General features: G+C 41.3%; 2 protein-coding genes across 2 annotated transcripts in view; one reads left to right on the top strand and one right to left on the bottom strand.

The window, feature by feature from the left end:
- Window positions 1-4,762: 4,762 nt before the first annotated feature.
- Window positions 4,763-15,795, bottom strand: LOC110977645 (glycoprotein hormone beta-5-like). Its single transcript, XM_022231937.2, has 3 exons — window positions 15,150-15,795; window positions 8,957-9,175; window positions 4,763-8,086 (listed from the first exon to the last, which is right to left on the bottom strand). Exons 2-3 carry the CDS (start codon window positions 9,161-9,163, stop codon window positions 7,898-7,900), a joined length of 396 nt encoding a protein of 131 aa, XP_022087629.1. The 5' UTR covers window positions 9,164-9,175; window positions 15,150-15,795; the 3' UTR covers window positions 4,763-7,897.
- LOC110977635 (thyrostimulin alpha-2 subunit-like) overlaps window positions 14,146-17,761 on the top strand; it is a 37,063-nt gene continuing 33,447 nt past the window's right edge. The window contains exon 1 of the mRNA XM_087137611.1: window positions 14,146-14,318. The gene's annotated coding sequence lies outside the window, so the exon portion shown is untranslated. The remainder of the gene's footprint in view (window positions 14,319-17,761) is intronic.

Here is a 17,761-nt window from a genome sequence, read left to right as displayed (position 1 = left end):
AGGGATGTCATTTGAAAAATGGCCGCTGGGAGGGCTTGGCAACATTCACTTTTGGGGGGGGATGTTTTGGGCGGATAATTAAAAAATTCATGGGTTAACCTACTAAAAATTAAAAATCAAATGAAACCTGAAGGACCAAACAACACATTGTTTTTTGTTTGAGAGGCCTCAGGGACTTCAGTTGCCTGCCATGGGGCTCCAAATTTGGTTGATTTTACACTATTTTCAATGGAGCTTGAATTGGTTCAGTGCACCCCTAAAGGACATCACTGATTCCTTACACGCCCTCAATGGGCTGTTTGTATTAGTCACTTCCTGCTGCGCATTAGTAATTGAACGCTCTGATTGATCGTTTCTACAAAGGAAGTCTTATCGTGTAAATCTTGTCAGAGCAGAACCGACTAACGCAATTTATCTCAGTTTTGCCTTTCTCGTCTCACATTTTAGAGAAGGATATCAGCGGTGCGGATGTCCAGGAGCACAAGAGGGAGTATAGACTTGAACCTTGGTCCGAAATCTGGAGCAGGCAAAGAAGAAGAACCGGCCACAGTATGTTGAGAAATGTCAGTTCTCTTCGAGGGTAATTAGGTTTTATTTGGGGTCAGTATTTCACAATCTGATGAACCACGGTTGAACCAGCGTTCAAATGATGAAGAGAATCACTTAGCCGTCAGACACAATTTGGTATAGCACCATGTGCTGTTCCTCTGCCGCTTCCTGGCTTACTTAGCTGATTTTTTTTGTTTTCCCTTTTTACCTGACTGATCTGTCATTTTATTGAAATAAACTATTCTGAAATGGGTCAAGATTGATGTTCAATTTAGCGTTTTTAAACCGTCTTGTCAAGAAGACGTATAATTTGTCAACCAACCGTCAACCCCTTTGATTATTGAAGTATATTTATAACGATAGATGTGTCTCAGATTTTTTAAGAGAATGAACTTATTTTGATATAATCTTCGCAATATTTGAGTTAACTTTATTAAGATGAATAGGAAGCAATGGTGTATGAGGCAGACAATCTGGTTTTATTAATTTTGCTGTTGTTGCTGTATCACAAAGATACTTAGCTAAAAATACAAATGGAAAAAAGAAAGAAAACGGAAACAAATCATAATATTTTATAATACTATAACCGTAGAAGTGTCTGCAGCAGAGGAGGACCCTAAACCCCATGGATTTAGTGAGGCTTTGGATCCCACCCAAAAAGGGAAGGGAGAGAGAAGAGGCACGTGCCCCATTGGAGGTCCATATCCCTGGTACCTCCCATTTGGAATCAAGAAATATACACCCTATGTACGAGATGCGGGTCATCAGTTTTCGGTGCCCCCGGTGGGAACAAACTGTGTACTGTCGGGTGACGTACGAGAAACCGTAAACCGAGGGTCAAGTGAAATCTGCCTTACCGTTTTATAGTCTGCTAGAGAGAGTGGTGTATTCGGGGCACTCCTTCACCAGCTCCGCTGAGAGCCAACAGATCAAAGCATTTGGGGGAAAACCAGATTTTGGCGCTTTTTTTGTCAATTACTCTGTGGGTGCGTTCGACTACAATGCTGGCAAGATTTTGTTGGGCCCCCAACCCTGAGCCCCCTCTCAATGTTGGGTCTCAATGCGCGGCCTGCGCTCCAGCTCGAGATGACAACAATGAACGGGGGACGTGGGGAGGATAAATATGTCTATGGATACGTGTCCCAACATTTTGGCCAGGATTGAAGAGCATCATCTGATGGTGTGGACTAGTAGATCACGTCTCTGAGTACACTGCGCTCGGAAACTGAGGTTATGCAAATTAGAATGACCTAACTCTCCACGCCGTGATCTTATCTTGAACACGTCACGCAGAACTCATTGTCTACTTGTCACCTGTCGCAGGACTTTATATCTGTGTAATAAAATGACAAGTAAGCTGGCATTGAAAATATCCGCCAATTCAACGATACTTGAGTCATGATTCGTTACGATGTGACATGTGTTGTAGTAATTAAATGTAGAAGTAACTTCACACTGCAAGGCCTTGACCTTGAGGGTTAAGCCTTGACCTTGACGGTTAAGCATTGACCTTGAGGGTTAAGCCTTGGGCCTTGAAGGTTAAGCCTTGGCCTTGAGGGTTAAGCCTTGACCTTGAGGGTTGAGCCTTGACATTGAGGTTTGAGCCTTGACCTTGGTGTTAAGGCTAGCGGGTCAAAGTCTCGGCCTTGAAAATCAAAATCTTTCCTCCAACACCAGCTTGGACTCAGACTGACATTTGTGAAATGGTGAAAATGATGAAGTGATGGTGTGATTTATAAATGAAATTTAAACATCCATTGACAACCCATCTTGCATCTTTATCCAAGTTGCATGTTGACAATCTGAATTAATTTTGCAACTTTTTATTTAAACGATATAACTACAATCAATTTGTTTTCGCTTAAATAAACCTTAAACATGCATATTTCTGTCTCAGTTAACCTTACCTTCAACTGTTGTTTCACTATTTTCAAAGGGTGTTTTATTGCCTTGTTTGTTTTCGTGCTGACGAATATGCCCATATTCATGAGCGCAACAGTGACGCGATCCCGGGAAGAAAGCCTCACGGTAACATTGGAATGTACAAAAAGGTTACTGATGAGAAAAAGCAAGTATTAAGAAGAAGAAGCGCACTAGTGTATTCACATCAACATTTCACACAACTAAAAATGAATTATAAAATGACAGGAACAGTGCTCACTTTTAGAGAAGGCATTTGCTGCAAAGAGGGTCTCTTCACACGTGAATGAATCAGTATTCGAGTTACAAAATAGCACGGGAAGAAGTCACTATTTAAGTCTCAGTGAAGGATGTCCCTTCTCAAACTCAAACAGAACTGTCCAAATGTACATGCCATTTCTCAAAAGTTGAAACAAATCAAATACAAGTACTGACCATTTCATATTTTCCTAGTTGCTGTGCATAAAAACTGCATGATGGACACCGTCTTTGGAGTGGCCGTAAAACATCACAAGAACTATTTTGAAAACAAAGCAAAAATCATTTAACTTAACAAACCCAAGATTAGTAATTTGGATTTCTACTCACAACCAGTGTATGGGGGTTGCTCATGCACATGAATGAAAGCCCAGAATAGGCAGGTGTCCATTCAAAGCCATGGATTATTAAACTGTAACTATCCCAGCCAAAACATTGACCAGACCTCCCATCCCATCTCCAGTCAATGTTGTGTCTTATGGGTCATGGTCTATGCAACCTGGGGAGGTTGTGGCTATTGACATGTCTCCTAACGGTTTTGGCCAGGATATACGCGGTTGTAAACTTGTCCCACCGTCTCGCTTGATTGACACAGCACACGTGACCATCCCAAGGTCAGGGTTGGGCCCGTGTAAGCTAATCGAGCGCACCCTGTATAAACACTTGTATACTTTTACTTTTTTGCGGTCTGCAGAAAATAAGAGAGTTGCAGCAATGACCAGTAGTATTTTTGTATCGCAAGCATTCAGTTACAACAGGGAAAAATGGCCCAGTTCTATCGCACGATATAAAAGTGATATAATTTGTCCGGTACATCGTACCTCACGGGGCTCTGAAATCTCCAGCTCAGAGCAAATAATAATGAGCATCTGAGGCGGTAAACCAAAGGTGTCGGGGGAAGTGAGACCATGGTGGTTTTTGCAAGTCACAAAATGGGTTAATGAGAGCAATGTTTTCGTCCAGATCCATTCTATCGTTCTCACCTCAGTCCTCGATGACATTAATGATGTACGACTAACCGCAGTTAAGTCTTTTCGACTTTGTCAAAGCATTCATGGAGGCTTCAGCATGGATGATGGTTTCAGAATCAGACTCGGTTCCCCGCATTAAACACGTTCGCTGGCAAAAAGTCTCTAGAGGATTAGGGGACGAGGTAACAAAGTGTGTTTGACGCTTCAGAGCTCAGCTGATGCAAGCCGCGGCCAGGTTCTCAATTTCTGTCGCCGAAATGGGGCCAGGAAACATTGAACCGAACAGGTAGATTTTGCGATAGTGTTCGGGGGGACACAATGGTGACGCTTGCTCCCTCTATCGTATCTGCATTAGCCCAGTCACGTAAGAAAAACCTAGCCTACTTCGACTGCTTCTTTTATTGACAGTCTGTGGGATTATTCTAGAATCGCGGATAAGTGTTTCTTTATTTCTGTTCTGTGAAGGACATATTCTTTCACATGCTGCTTCGCAAATAAATTGCCACAGTCGCAAACAATAGTCTACCTTTTAAAAATTGGAAGAAAACTTCCGCAACGCTGTGGGGTAAGGGGGTGCATGGGGTATATGTGTCCCCGCGGAATCCCTGCCTTCTAGGTGACCCCCCCCCTGAATTGTGGACAGTTCAGTGCCTGAAGGTAAAAACCCCAGTTAATTTGCGTAAGCCCCCTTGGAAAAATGTTGGCACAAGCTTTGTTGCGTGCAGTCGGGAGAATAGTTATACAAATAACCCTTACAGGATGTTATCTTTGCATCGCTACTATAATTGTTATTTCAGGTCCTTTTTTCTGTTTTGTCCGAGCGGTGTTGAACCCCCCCTCCGCGCCTATTTCCAATAACTTTTATGAAAGGCTTGAATGCCTACCCCCAATCCTTGAAATCAAAAGTGCTAATAATAAAGTTCTACCTTTGTGACATGCTTGTTGGGCCTCATCCTTTGCAGCGATGTATATGAGTCTGACCTGGAACTCATTGCTGGCACTCGGAAGTTGTATATTGAAGTGAAAAAAAAAACATATACCTAGGACGCCGAAATACTAAAATCTTGGGATTTCAACTGACAATAATTTATTAATCAAAACATGCTTCAGTCTGATTTTTGCTAAATTAGTGACAGATTTATTTAATTTGATAACGATGAACTGATAATCTAACAACTATTTCAGAACTTTCAAGAACTGAATAGGGCCTATAACTAGTCAAGAGATCTAACGCCTTTAATTCAAGTGTTTAAATGCAACGATTCCCAAATTATAACTACATGTTTTTATATTAACGGATGCAACAAACCCACAAAACTATCAGGAAACAAAACGTTTACCATTGCACACTCTCTAAACTTTTAGAAAGATTTTTCTGATAAAACACAGATAGCTTATACAAAGTGAAACCACGAGGGGCCCCGCCATATTGAGGCGCCCACGGAGTCTTCTACGGAATGTCTAACATTTCATGTCCTAAGAAACTATTTAATTATTATTAGCTTAAAACGTCCTCACCGAACACAGAGGACTCTCTACATCGGCGTCCGACCACTACACGGAATACCTTTTAAGGCATCAAAGGCACGTAAAAATAAATACAGTTCCCATTTAATATTAACATTACATCGTCTTCTACTGCATAAGTGGTCATAACCCGGCCGGAATATGACAATATCACATTTTCACTGTCATGATCACAAGTTAATGTCCAACTGCTTTCTATGATTCCTTTTCTTTTGCATTTTGGTCGCCCACCCAGAGGGACAAAGAGGGACTCCTGTCGATGGCAGAGTGAACCTCGTTGAAATGAAAATAAAACACATGTACGTAAGTTCTATTTTACACATTGTTTGCTCAAACAAAGGGACAGAGTCTGACGTCTTTCCAAAATTTGGCATTAAGAATAATCGCCATTGACTATGAACTCAAGCAAAAGCAGCGGTGTCCATATCAAATACAGATGGTAAAAATAACATCACTTCTGCGTCAAAGACAGCATTTAGTTTGCCCAAAAAAAAAAAAACAATAAATCTGTCACAGTTGGTGGAATCCAAACGATCTGCCCTCGTCATTCGAAAAAAATATGAGATGATAGTAGAGACACTATTGTTATTACGTAGAAATTTTTGCGAAAATACTGTATAAATCGTCATCTTTACAAAGTTTGAGTTTGAAGCCTGATAAGGAATTAACTTCCACCGCCATGTGCATGACATCAAGATTTTGTTCCCACACATAATTCCACAAAGTCCGGCTTCTACATGTATAAGGCAACAATACAATTTCGGAAAGAAAAGAAATGTGTCCAGTGAACTGCTGTGAAACATTATTCCAAACTGCGTTTCTGGCCGGAATCTGCTTGTCGACCTGACACGCAGGGAGCGCATTGCAAATTTGTTGACACTATCTGGTCATTATCATGAGTGAAATCACACTAAAGCAGCACGAAGTTTGGGAAATAGCCAGGTTTTTAAAAATCGAATTGAATTATTTCCCCTTTCCCCGGTTTTTGGCTCGGAGCTGCACGTCGAATCCAATTTCAGTTATTTTCCTGACACATTTTGTGCTGATGAGTGGTACGCTGTGCGTGCATTTATGAAGGGCTTTCGCCCTCAACCGCAGCAACGCGGGGGCCCACTGCATGCAATTGCCTGCTGGACGAAAAGTGAGAAAAATAATTCAGTTCTTTTAATTCACATTTGCCAAAGAGTCGCACTGAATTTCACGGGACGAGGAAAAGACCACTGTATATATATGGCAAGCTTTATGCCCCTTGCAACAATTCTGTAGTTTGCTGTAAGTGGAAATTTTTGATGATTAAAAAGTGACAAGAGAACTCAGTCTATGGCTAATGTTTTTCGTGGGGAATGGGGGATAGGTACCCTGCTAAAAGCAGTAGCGTAACCCAAGGGGTAGGTCTAGGGTCCAGAGGAAGGGGCAGCCTTTTTTTCCCCCTAAAAACGACATGTCACCGGAAAGCACCGTGCCCTCCGCTAAATACTGCCAAGCAGTGCAGACTGGTATTATGCGATGGGGTGGGTAATTTCAGAACGACTTTGGGATGCCGATGGCTGTTACACTGGTATGGCGAACAAAACAGATAACAAATGCGACGTCGAGGTGAAAATAGATGACAAAACTGTTCTCAAATAGATTCTTTCGCGTGTCGCAGCCAATACTGTTAATTTAAGCTACCCGATACAAATAATCTAGTTTCCAGCGACAAACAGCAACCTGGTTCGACTTATTATTAAATAATACAAGAATAATAAATATTTTCATTACTTCAAATGATACCTTAAAAATAATATACTTTTTTCTGGATGGAAATTTGGCTTTGAAAAAAGCAACTGTATTTTTTTATATTTTTTGTTGAGTTTCAGTCTGAAAAAAAACTTGTTTACCAGGATAATACATCCCACCATTGCCTTATTGTAATGCAAGAGGTTTCTTTAAGAGCCACTTCTGTGTACGAGGCAGGGGCTCAATGGTAGCCAACGGCTGACCGTATAGAATTAAACGTGATCCAGACTTCAGCGTCATCCTTTGGGTTCGCTGATTGGTTCCCCGTCCGCGTAGATGAATATCGCTATACTGCTCCCCGTCGACTCACCTCTGCGTCATGCTTACGTGTGCTGTTTTCGTTTTTTCGTTTCCTCAAAGTGGTCAAGAATACTTGTTTTCGTAGCGGGGCAGCCGAGGGGAGAAGACAGCGAGCGAGCGAGACAGAAGGATGAAGATGGAGAGGGCAGTTTCAGAGTTTTTGCAGGCTTCTTGTCGGGGTCCATCGACCGAGCTCTGGCGCTCCTATTGCATACAAATATGGCCGAGCTATGGGGATCTACTTGCAGAAATTGATATGCTCATACTTCCTTAATCCGCTGGGCTGAAATTTTATCCCTCTCTGAAGAACAGACTTGCAGACAAAGGGAGTTTTTCCTTTTAGACATTTCAGATACTTTAAGAAAACCTGTGATGGATTTGCTGCTTTTCTCAGCCACATATCTGTTACTGCAACGCTCTCCGGAAAACAAAACAAAAATAAACACAGGCCCCCATGTTTCCCTTCCCGGCCGTCCACATCCGAAGTTGTGTCTGTCATTAACCTTTGATCAACGGCTGTGAAAAATTGATTTTGTCACGGCTGCTTTTGTTTTGATTTGATTTGACTGGGATCTGGACGAGATTGCTCAGGATCAGATGCCCTGGCAGTAGGTGAACGCGGAGCGGCATTTCTCACAGACGCAGGACACAGCATCAATGTACCCGAAGGTGGGATCCACACCTGGATCGCAGTCGTCTAGCTGGATTTCTCTCTGCTCTGTCTCCCCGTAAGAGCACATGTCGTGGTCAGATATCTTGTATGGAGGCAACAACCTTGGTACCTGCAGCCATCCAATCAAAAATGAAACTTCCTTTATTGAAATCAACTGGGCGGATCAGGATGACCATCGAGTAAACAAAGAAACACAACAAAGTGTTGAAAGTGTGAAAAAATTAGGCCATCGAACCGCATCAAACCGAACTACAATAAAGTTAGGCAACAACGAACGAAACAATTTACAAAACATCATAAATCAGTGGATAAACGAATTATTATCCAGTTTCATCAATTTTGCCAAGGAAATGTGAGGGCACGGTCTAATTTGAATACTTGAGCTGATTTTAAACCTATGATTCTTCTCTGCACTTTGCTTTCTTCATGCGTTTGTCAAATGCTGAAAATGCAAACGATGTTCCTCTTCAGTTCTTTTATCACTCCAGATTTTACGAAGAAGGGGCAAACGCAAAATGCACAAAGGTGTTTAACTCATACCCCTAACTTATTATAGAGTGTGTAAAATGACGTCGAAATCAGTGAATTTCGCACCGTTTAGCTTTATAATGCGAGATCAGACACAAAAAGTTCAACTTTTACAACAAAATAAGTCTATCCATTCAAAACAACTTCGTACTAGCTCCAGTGGTGCCCCCCTTTAAAAGTCGTCCTTCAACTAGTTATTGCTTCGTGCATGTGGCGTTGTTCAAGTTTCATGTTTGTCCGGAATTGTGCCCTCTCCGCTCGTAAACTTCTGGATGTGCCTAAGACTTGTGTGTGTTATCACGCATAATACCTTGAAGCAAGAAATATGCAAATAAAGTGATATTTCTCAAGCCATTCTGTCTAGACTTAGACCTTACTATTCAAGGGAATGCACACGTCTTGGAGATGCGGAAAAAAGAGGAAATAGGCCTATACATGGAGTCATTCATACCTCAGAGGTATGGCACCGTCCGTAGCATCCGTAGATAGTGACACGCTGCGGTCTACAACCAGGCTTTTGGGCGTAGTACTTTAGATACTGACGGGGCGTGCAAGACAAACTATCCTGTGACTCGCACGGTCTTGCGTTCATCACAACTACCAGCAGAAACCCCAAAACTACAAGATACTGTCCGGCTGTTAACCTTACTGTCGTCATAATGCTGGTCACCTGAAAAAAAATAAAAATATTATATGAATGACGAATACAATGAATAAAACGAACCCGGCAAATTCTACACAAAGTGGAGCAAATCCATACGTCTTGGCAAAAGCTGCATATGTATTATTCACACTTCCATCAAATATAGCAACAATCGTTTTTCCGAGTCTCTGTTTCGGTTAATTCAGAATTGTAAGACGTAATTCCCGAATTAAGGCTTGAGTGACACATTGTTTTCCCTCGTTTCTTGAAAACTTGTGTTAGGCACACTGCAATAAAACGTACGAGTCGGAATTGAGCAAGGTGCACTCGACCAAACTCAGAGGATTTACAATACCGGGGAATAATGGACACCTTCTTCCGTGCCCTGGCCCGCCCACATCAAGATGTAACGGTGGCTAAACTGAGGAGTAGTTTCTTTTCTGGAAGGATCGAGCTTCCACGGGGCATTATAAGTGGTAGCAGTTCACGCAAGAAATGTCGGTATTGCGTGAGACAGTGCCGTTCCAACCCCTGTTAGTCTTATCAATCTTTTATCGCTTTTATGGGCAATGTTATTATCAGTTTAATCAGAGCTAATTTGCTCCGGCAATCAATACTCACTCCCTGCCCGTAGTATTTTTTCTTTAAGGGTGTACCAGCAAAAAAGGCAAAAGTAAATGGAACAAGAGAACCATGAAAAGTTCTCGAAAAAAAATGTTCCAAGTCCTGGTGGGATATATGGCACGTCTTATCGTAACCATGGCGGATGTGTACGAAATGTATTTATCTTTTGGAGAATCCGAACAACAAACAAAACCCTGTAAATCTTCTTGAGATAACGCTTGATAGGCTCTGAAGTTTGTAAATTAATTTATAGCATTTCAACATAAGCCTCTAGCAAAGAGAAAACCTGCTGCTTTGATACCTGCGTTTAAAGGATACATAGGCCTACGATGCATTTCTTTGTTTTTTTGTATCTTTACACTCTTATTCAGTGTAGGAGAATTATTTTACGTATCCTTTTGGGAAAATGTTTCGAAAAGTACACTTTTGTAAACATTTAAAGTCCTCTACTGGGCAGCATTAGCATAAAATCAGAAAAGGCACCAGATTACCTCTTAAAGCAATAAGACAAAATGGAAAAATACAGTTAACTGAAACACAAAAGGTGCGCTTTCAATATGTGAAGCAAAAACAATTGCAATTGTGCAGGTATAGTAAGGTAAAAAGAGCTTGATGACCATGCAGATTTTTTGTTTACTTTTTTAAAGATATCAAAGTTAAAATCAAGCACCTGCCATGACTTTGCTTAACACGAATTTGTCACGTGAGCACAGTTTTGAGCAAGAACACTGTGTTCGAAAACAGTCCGCCTTTCACCCTCAGGCCAAGCCATAGAGCGGGTAGGCCTTCATATATAATTTATTTTTGAGAGGAAACTTGAATATTACTGTATTCTGTACACTGTATGACTGTATGCGCAATCAAGAGAAGTCAGAAAAGTTGTCTGGCTGGAGTGCCGATCGACGGGCGTTGGGCACGGGCGACCATTTTCATGTATTACTACCCTTATTCTAGGTCAGGGCGACAGGATTTACGTCATTTTGGTGGGTTAGAGCGATAGGATTGAATCGGGTAACACGTGGCCGTCACCCTTTTCAAAATATCGCCCCGCATAAGGAGGAAATTAGTGGTGCTGTTGCCCCATTGCTCCATTACCTCGCAGTGTCGCACTATTTCACCACTTAGGATTACTGTTCTCCTGCAATTTAGAAGCCTGAAAAGCAGCTGGGAAACAATCAGTGGGAAATAAAAGAACAATATACTGTTGCTTTGGAAGTTGTGGGACTCATAGTAAGGGCGGGTAACCTATGAACGAAAGCGATAATGTGATGCTTTTGCTTGTTTTGACATGATAGAGCGCCCCCACTGGAGTAGATGGGTTGGGATTTTGTCACATACGTACAGGCTGTCCAGTTAAAAAGTATACCGAGATAAAAATTAATGTAATAGCAAAACTGCTTTATATATGGGAAAGAGAAATATTTCTCTAGAAAGAGCAGAATGCCCTCTTTGCAACAGTATACAGCTTGTGATGTTATTGACACAGATGAGTGAACAAACTAGACCGATGTTAAGGGTACTGAAATCGACACTGTGACATGTTTGCATATATGATTAACAAGACCATGCAAGTGTGCAGAATACCAAATGCCTTTGCTTTAAGAACTGTGAGAAGTTGCATATTGATAACAAAAGTCAGCATGTGGGGTGAAGGCGATTCCTTTTTATGGCGTTACCTGCAGAACAAAAGTTTCACCACACCCTCAGCTAATGTTCAGGAGTTAACGTGCAAGAATAGTGGAAGAAGTCAGTAATCTCCGTCAAGACCTTGAAATGATCAGACGGGACATGTTACGAAGAGACATGCAAGGGACATATTACGAAGATGTCAGGTGTGCATTGACAGGAATGGTGGCCATGTGGACGACTTAGCACATTAAACTGATGAGGTAAGTAGCGAAAACAAAGCAGATAAGATTGATTTAGGTACATTCCTTGTATTCAAGAATGCGTTCTTAAAGCAAATGCATTTGGTATTCTACACACTTGCATGGTCTAGCCTTGTTAATCACACATGCAAACTTGTCACAGTGCCAATTTCAGTAACCTTAACATCAGTCTAGTTTGTTCAGTCATCGTTGTCAATAACATCACAAGCTGTGTACCATTGCAAAGAGGGCATTCTGCCCTTTCTAGAGATGTATGTATTTCTCTTTCCCATATGTAAAGTAGTTTTGCTCTTACAGTAATTTTTTATCCCGGTATACTTTTTATGTGGACACCAGGTAGATTGGTATCAATTTGATTACTTTGAATCTCCACAACTCAAACAAAGTTTGCATACGGGCGTTTCACAAAAGTGCGCTTCCAAGAGTTTGCAACGCGTTGGCCAATCACAACGGGCGAAATTTGTCGACCCAATGCGCGTTTGGAAAGGGTCGACAAATTTCGCCCGTTGTGATTGGCCAACGCGTTGGAAACCCTTGGAGGCGCACTATTGTGAATCATCCGTATTGCTTTCCTCAGCTCCAAATATAACCAGTCCTAACCACATAATCTTTTTGTACTTTATTGGAGTGGATCTTTTCCTCACCTGCTGCCTGTCGAGCGCAGCAGAGCAGAGCCACTTCGGTATTCTAAGAGCAAACTTAACCCCTCGGACCCCAGTTGGAACGGCGTGTTGTTCCACATTACGAATTCATGAGGACTTGCCGCTCAAACTACGGCGAGTCTGCTTTGTTTTTCTGTTCTTTTTTTACTTTTTTTCTCGCTTTCTTTTTCTTTTGGGCACGAAGAGAACTGCACGCAGAAGCACACAGGATGCTACACGTGTCCTTTGAGAAATGAAGGTTTGGAAAGCATTCTGAATACGTGTTTACGGAAAGTCTTATTCTGGAGGGGGTTTCCTCTCCAAATCATGAACACTGGTGCAGAAACGCCTCGAAGGTAATGTTAATCACAAAGAAAGGTCTGTTCTTTGTGTGTCTCGTTTGTGTTTTAGCGTTTGTTAAGGCTACCACGGTAATTTATGGCCATTTTCCAACTTGGAATTTCAATGTAACACAACCGAGGTGTGTCTGAAATTAAAGGGGGGGGGTATACATTGTACGCTTAAGATGACTCGTTGGGGGGTCAATTCAATATTTGCCGACAAGAAGCTGAATTTTAAACCAACGCATGTCATTAACACATCCTGTTTAAATCGTTTCTCTTTTTTCCCGACTAGCAATCATTAGTGCTCTGTACCTAGGTTGCCTAAACCTTTCCTGCAACTAACTGTCCTACATGCGACTAACTTCAAGACTTTTACTGTTATTCTAAATGCAATGGTCTTTCCAAGAAACCTCCTCAGAATCCCGAGTTCATTAGTTGACCCTTGAGGGTAGCTGGCTTCCCATAGCTTGATTGATTGGCAAAGTACTGGGTTCAATCAGCTTGCATTATGTGCATTTAAAGTTGAAGTTCTTAATTTAAGCAAATTAATACACCACCGCCATTTAGCTTGTTACTTTGCATGCGGTGATACACAATTCAGTTTAAATATGCAGTACGTTTGATTACATGGTTTGCAGTTTTAAAAACTTGAAGTATATTTAGAGGTCCAGATTTTAAACATTTGTATTAGCTATATGACACAGTACTTAAACAATTGTTAGTACTATGCATCGGACAACCATTGGGTAATATTCAAGAACATTTCTGCAAGAGTATTCTTTCAAAATTGATAACACACACTTTATTCCTACATAATGCACAATGAATACATTTTAACTTGAACTCAACACGGAATATACGCCCCGAACACTGGGTAAAAGGTTGTCAATAGCTACAGCCTAATACTGCGTAAATACACGATCGAAATCATGACACCCGTGGCATCTACGACGTCAAGAAATCTAAGTATAATTACCACAATTTTGCAGAAATTTCAAACGTCGTTAAAAGCTACATGGACTGAGTAATTTAAATATCCCACTGTCTAAATGATTCTATTATTATCATTTTGTTTTCACGAAGCACCGTCTGGAATTTATTTGGGTGGAATTTTAAGCCCTTCCGGGAGGTGTTTTATCCTTCCACAGGCTGCGCTTCATCAAAGGAAAAGTAGTTGTAATTTGAAGTGCCCGGTCGACTGCAGGGCATTCTGGATTGCCTGTGTTGATATGAACTTGAAGCTTTTGTAAACAGAGCGGCCCACGGTTAGGCATACATTACTTTTGTACCTATTGCGCGTGTCCTGACCCGCACTTGTCATTATGTACTTGTGTGATCCATTATCGTAGCGGCGGTAAAGCCCGGCAAAGGTACACATACTTTAAGTGTTGAGATATTGACTACACCGATGTTACGAGGCAATTTGTATGAATGGTGGCAACAAAGCTAAATATTTGAAATATGACAGAGCAAATATATATATATATATATGTGTGTTCGAGGCCAATGCTGCAGTGCGGGTGCTTCTGAGAGCAAAGCGCAAGAAAACAACAGTCATTTCCCGGACATGTGGCGGTCTGTGAGCACTGTTTGATGAGGTCATAAAGTATACTGAAGTTACTAATCCCTGAGAGGTCAGATATCATACCGAACACGATACCTCCAACATCCGGTGAGTACAAACAACTTTAGATTTTATATGCCATTACCCTTACGTCATCCAAAAAGATAGGAAGATGGAGAAAATCTGATATCACTCATCTGTCCCTTGATCTTTCACAAATGAGATTCGGTGAAAATATCAACCATTTTACAGTACAGGTTACAATCCTTGAAGATATTTTCGGCCATCGTCAGCACAAGAAATAGTGAAAGGAAATGTTCAGGCTTATTCCTATTGGTAAGACAATGTCTACCAGGCAAACTGGGCTTTACTTTACTCCGTGAAAACGAGTGTGGGTAAGATAAAAACGACTGCATGCCTCTTCAAAAAAGTTTATTCTCGACAATCAAGCAACTGCTGGGAAGATAAACAAGTTATTGACAGTATTTCTGTTTGCAATATTAATAACAGCTGGTGCAGGAGGCTATTCTGGGGAGTAACGATTTCCCCGATTTGATTCTATAAGAGAACAGTTCAGATGCAGACTGGGCCCTATTTTTCCATCAAACTTCTGACTTTACTTACCAAGCTATATATTCACACGACCAATACTTATCACTTCGTGCCATTGCGAAGCCTTCTAAAACATGTTACGGATGCTTCTTTAATCGTGACATTGTTGTTTGCATAATTATCATGAATTATTCGCAAGCACCGTAATAGGTGACAATAAGTAACCGTGCTAGAATCTCCACCCTATTGAACAAATTTTTAGGTAACACGCACACTGAACGACCAAAAAAGTTAGTTTTAGACAAGGCAAAAAAAATTGCACATTGCTCAAGAGTCACACGGCAAAGCACATCATCCTGGTTTTCAATACAAGAAAACTGTACTTACCTTGGGCCGTAAGAATACTGCATATGATGAGAAGCCACACGATATCCCTCTATGCTTTTATCGCCTTGCAAACACAGAGTGAGAAGAAAAAAATCTGGAGTAAAGTAAAACCCGAGTTGACAAATTATCAAGGCGTGGGTGTATCCCGTGGCAAAAATGTTGATAAAAGGTGTGCCCGATAGCTAGGTATACTAACTGTGCCACGTTTCGCAACTTGAGTGCACGATGGCTGATTGAGAGGTGTGTCCTTATAGCATAAACAGGCCGACCTACTCGGTGGAGCTAAGTGAACGGCGGTGGTGATTGTACAGCGAGTCTGACGAATCAGGAAAGGTTTCCCGACAGATTGAAGTCGCACATTATTATGTGCTGACGACGACTGCTTGTCACTTCAAACAACGGGTGGGGAGGTGGCACCGACTAAACTGCGCGCGGTCAGATTCCACAAATGGGCGGAGAGTCCTAAGCCTGAAAGGATAATGAAGTGTCTTTGATCTCACTGTGACTTATCAACATCTCCCTGAAGCTCACTCGGCAACTCGCTTGTCAGTCGAGTCAACAAACGCTTGATTAATGCATTTCTGCTGACAATGAAAAACAGATCTTCCATTCATATTTCCCTCTGTAGGAGGCCGCGCACATGCCCGTAAGAGTGCATGTGAAGTTTCGATTCCGGCGATTTTTCCTACGCATATTGTCAAAGCACTCACAGGAACATAAGTGCCGTTGTCACGTGATCTCCAAGTTCATATGTGCCAGCTCGCGTATCGTGTTAAAGCATTATGCATTATATCCAACCAGCCTGCATTCCTCAGCCAGGATTGCAAACTGAATTATTTGGTGGCAAAGCAGGTGGGATTTGCTTTTGTTTGTTTGTTTGTTTTCCCAGTAGTCACAACCGTTGAATATAACCTACGCGGTTTTGTCCTTTGAATTGCACACACCCGCCCCTTTATTTATATTCTGTCAACAAACGTAATCAAGGCTATTAATATTATCCCTTGTGACTGGATTGCGAGCAAAGGCCATTTTAAACTACAGGCGATTGAGAAAACGAATTTGAAAACTCTGTAGCGAAATTTCGCTAGAGTTGCAATGTTCTCAACTTTTACAAATTTGCAGCTGGAATATTTTCTCTGACGTCACGAATTCGCGTTCATGTGCGCTATGGCACGACGTATGAGCTGGCCTTTAGATTAAATCGTGAAATCAAAGTAACTCTGATGATTTCAGAAATTAGATTTCCCCCACAATTGTTTTGTCTATAATAAACGCGTAGGTATGTTGATATACGCTAATTAGTTAGAGAATCAATTCTATTTGATCGTAGGATTAAATGACCGTGCCATTCATTCTCTTGCGAATTGTATCTCATTTTCAACAAATCTATTTTTCTGAATCTTTGTTTGTTTATGATCTAAAAAGTGTAAAGATTTGTATTAAGGTAAATAGCTTTTTTATGAAGTGACAATAGCAGTGCGCTTTGTACTTGTTATGGATTATTCCGGATCCGCCTCCCCCCTTCGGTCCAAGTCCAAGAGCGAATAGCATCTGACTTTTGTTTCCCGCGTCAAATGAAGGGCATCAACTGTGTATGGGCGACTGTTGTCATTTAAAAACAATACTGTCACATTGTTAACGGCGAGATGTGACAAATCGGTTCGTGTGAGAGATCCTGGCGAGCCAGTTAGGATCTGAGTGTGGTTAATGTCATCGAGAAGCAAACAGCTCACAATTGGGGGAACGCACTCAAAGGCAGCTCATGTGGAAACGCTAACGACAGGTAATGGTAGTTCCTTCCATTGGAACACGCACATTATCCTGTTGGCATGTGATGCGACTTTTCTATAATACTTCCCACAGATAACAAGAAAGGTGCGATTCAGTCCCTATCTTATCTTGATGTTTCTGCAAACATCATCCGCATAATAGTCGCACCTGCTCTGCACCTGATGTGTTATTACCAATAAGAATTTCATCGTTGCAAGAAACCAGAGAATGTGTGAACAAAGCTAGCCCGTCGCGTAGTTTTGCCCATTATGTTTTTACAAATTGAGCGTATATTCGTCGTTGATACTATACTATTGTAACAGACGGATGAGCTTCGTTGAAACTATTTTTTGATCTTCCCTTTCGTGGAACTGTGCAGAATATAAAAACTGAATGAGGTCCACCCACGCGAGAATGCGTGACCTTTTCAATCCAGCGTGGAAAGTAGCCAAACGATATTTAAAAGGATGTTGGTTATAAATATCTACTGTTAGTCAATACTGATACCTGACAAACTCAAACAAATTTCATTCGGCTTTTTTAATAGGTAAGTGGGGATATTGTATGAAGTTACACAATGTACCTATTTGCAGCAAATAACACCTCGAACAGATACCCCAAATCAAACTTGTAGGTTGTACTACAGAAAGAGGACGAGCAGTTGACAAAATTGACATGTTTGACATTGTACAGGGTACTTTTTAAATAGGATTTTCGATCGTCCCGAAAATAAGGGCTTCCACTCCGCCTGGACGATGATTATCATGTAAAATTGAAAGAAAACCGTCACTCGACATACTTTCGAAAGAAATCTGTGGAGGTTTCAACCAAATTGCAGTACA

The sequence above is a fragment of the Acanthaster planci genome, linkage group LG01 (assembly GCF_054643075.1).
Source record: "Acanthaster planci isolate LZ-2023a linkage group LG01, COTS_SCS, whole genome shotgun sequence".
Classification (NCBI taxonomy): Eukaryota; Metazoa; Echinodermata; class Asteroidea; order Valvatida; family Acanthasteridae; genus Acanthaster; species Acanthaster planci.
This window is presented reverse-complemented; position numbering and strand designations above follow the sequence as displayed.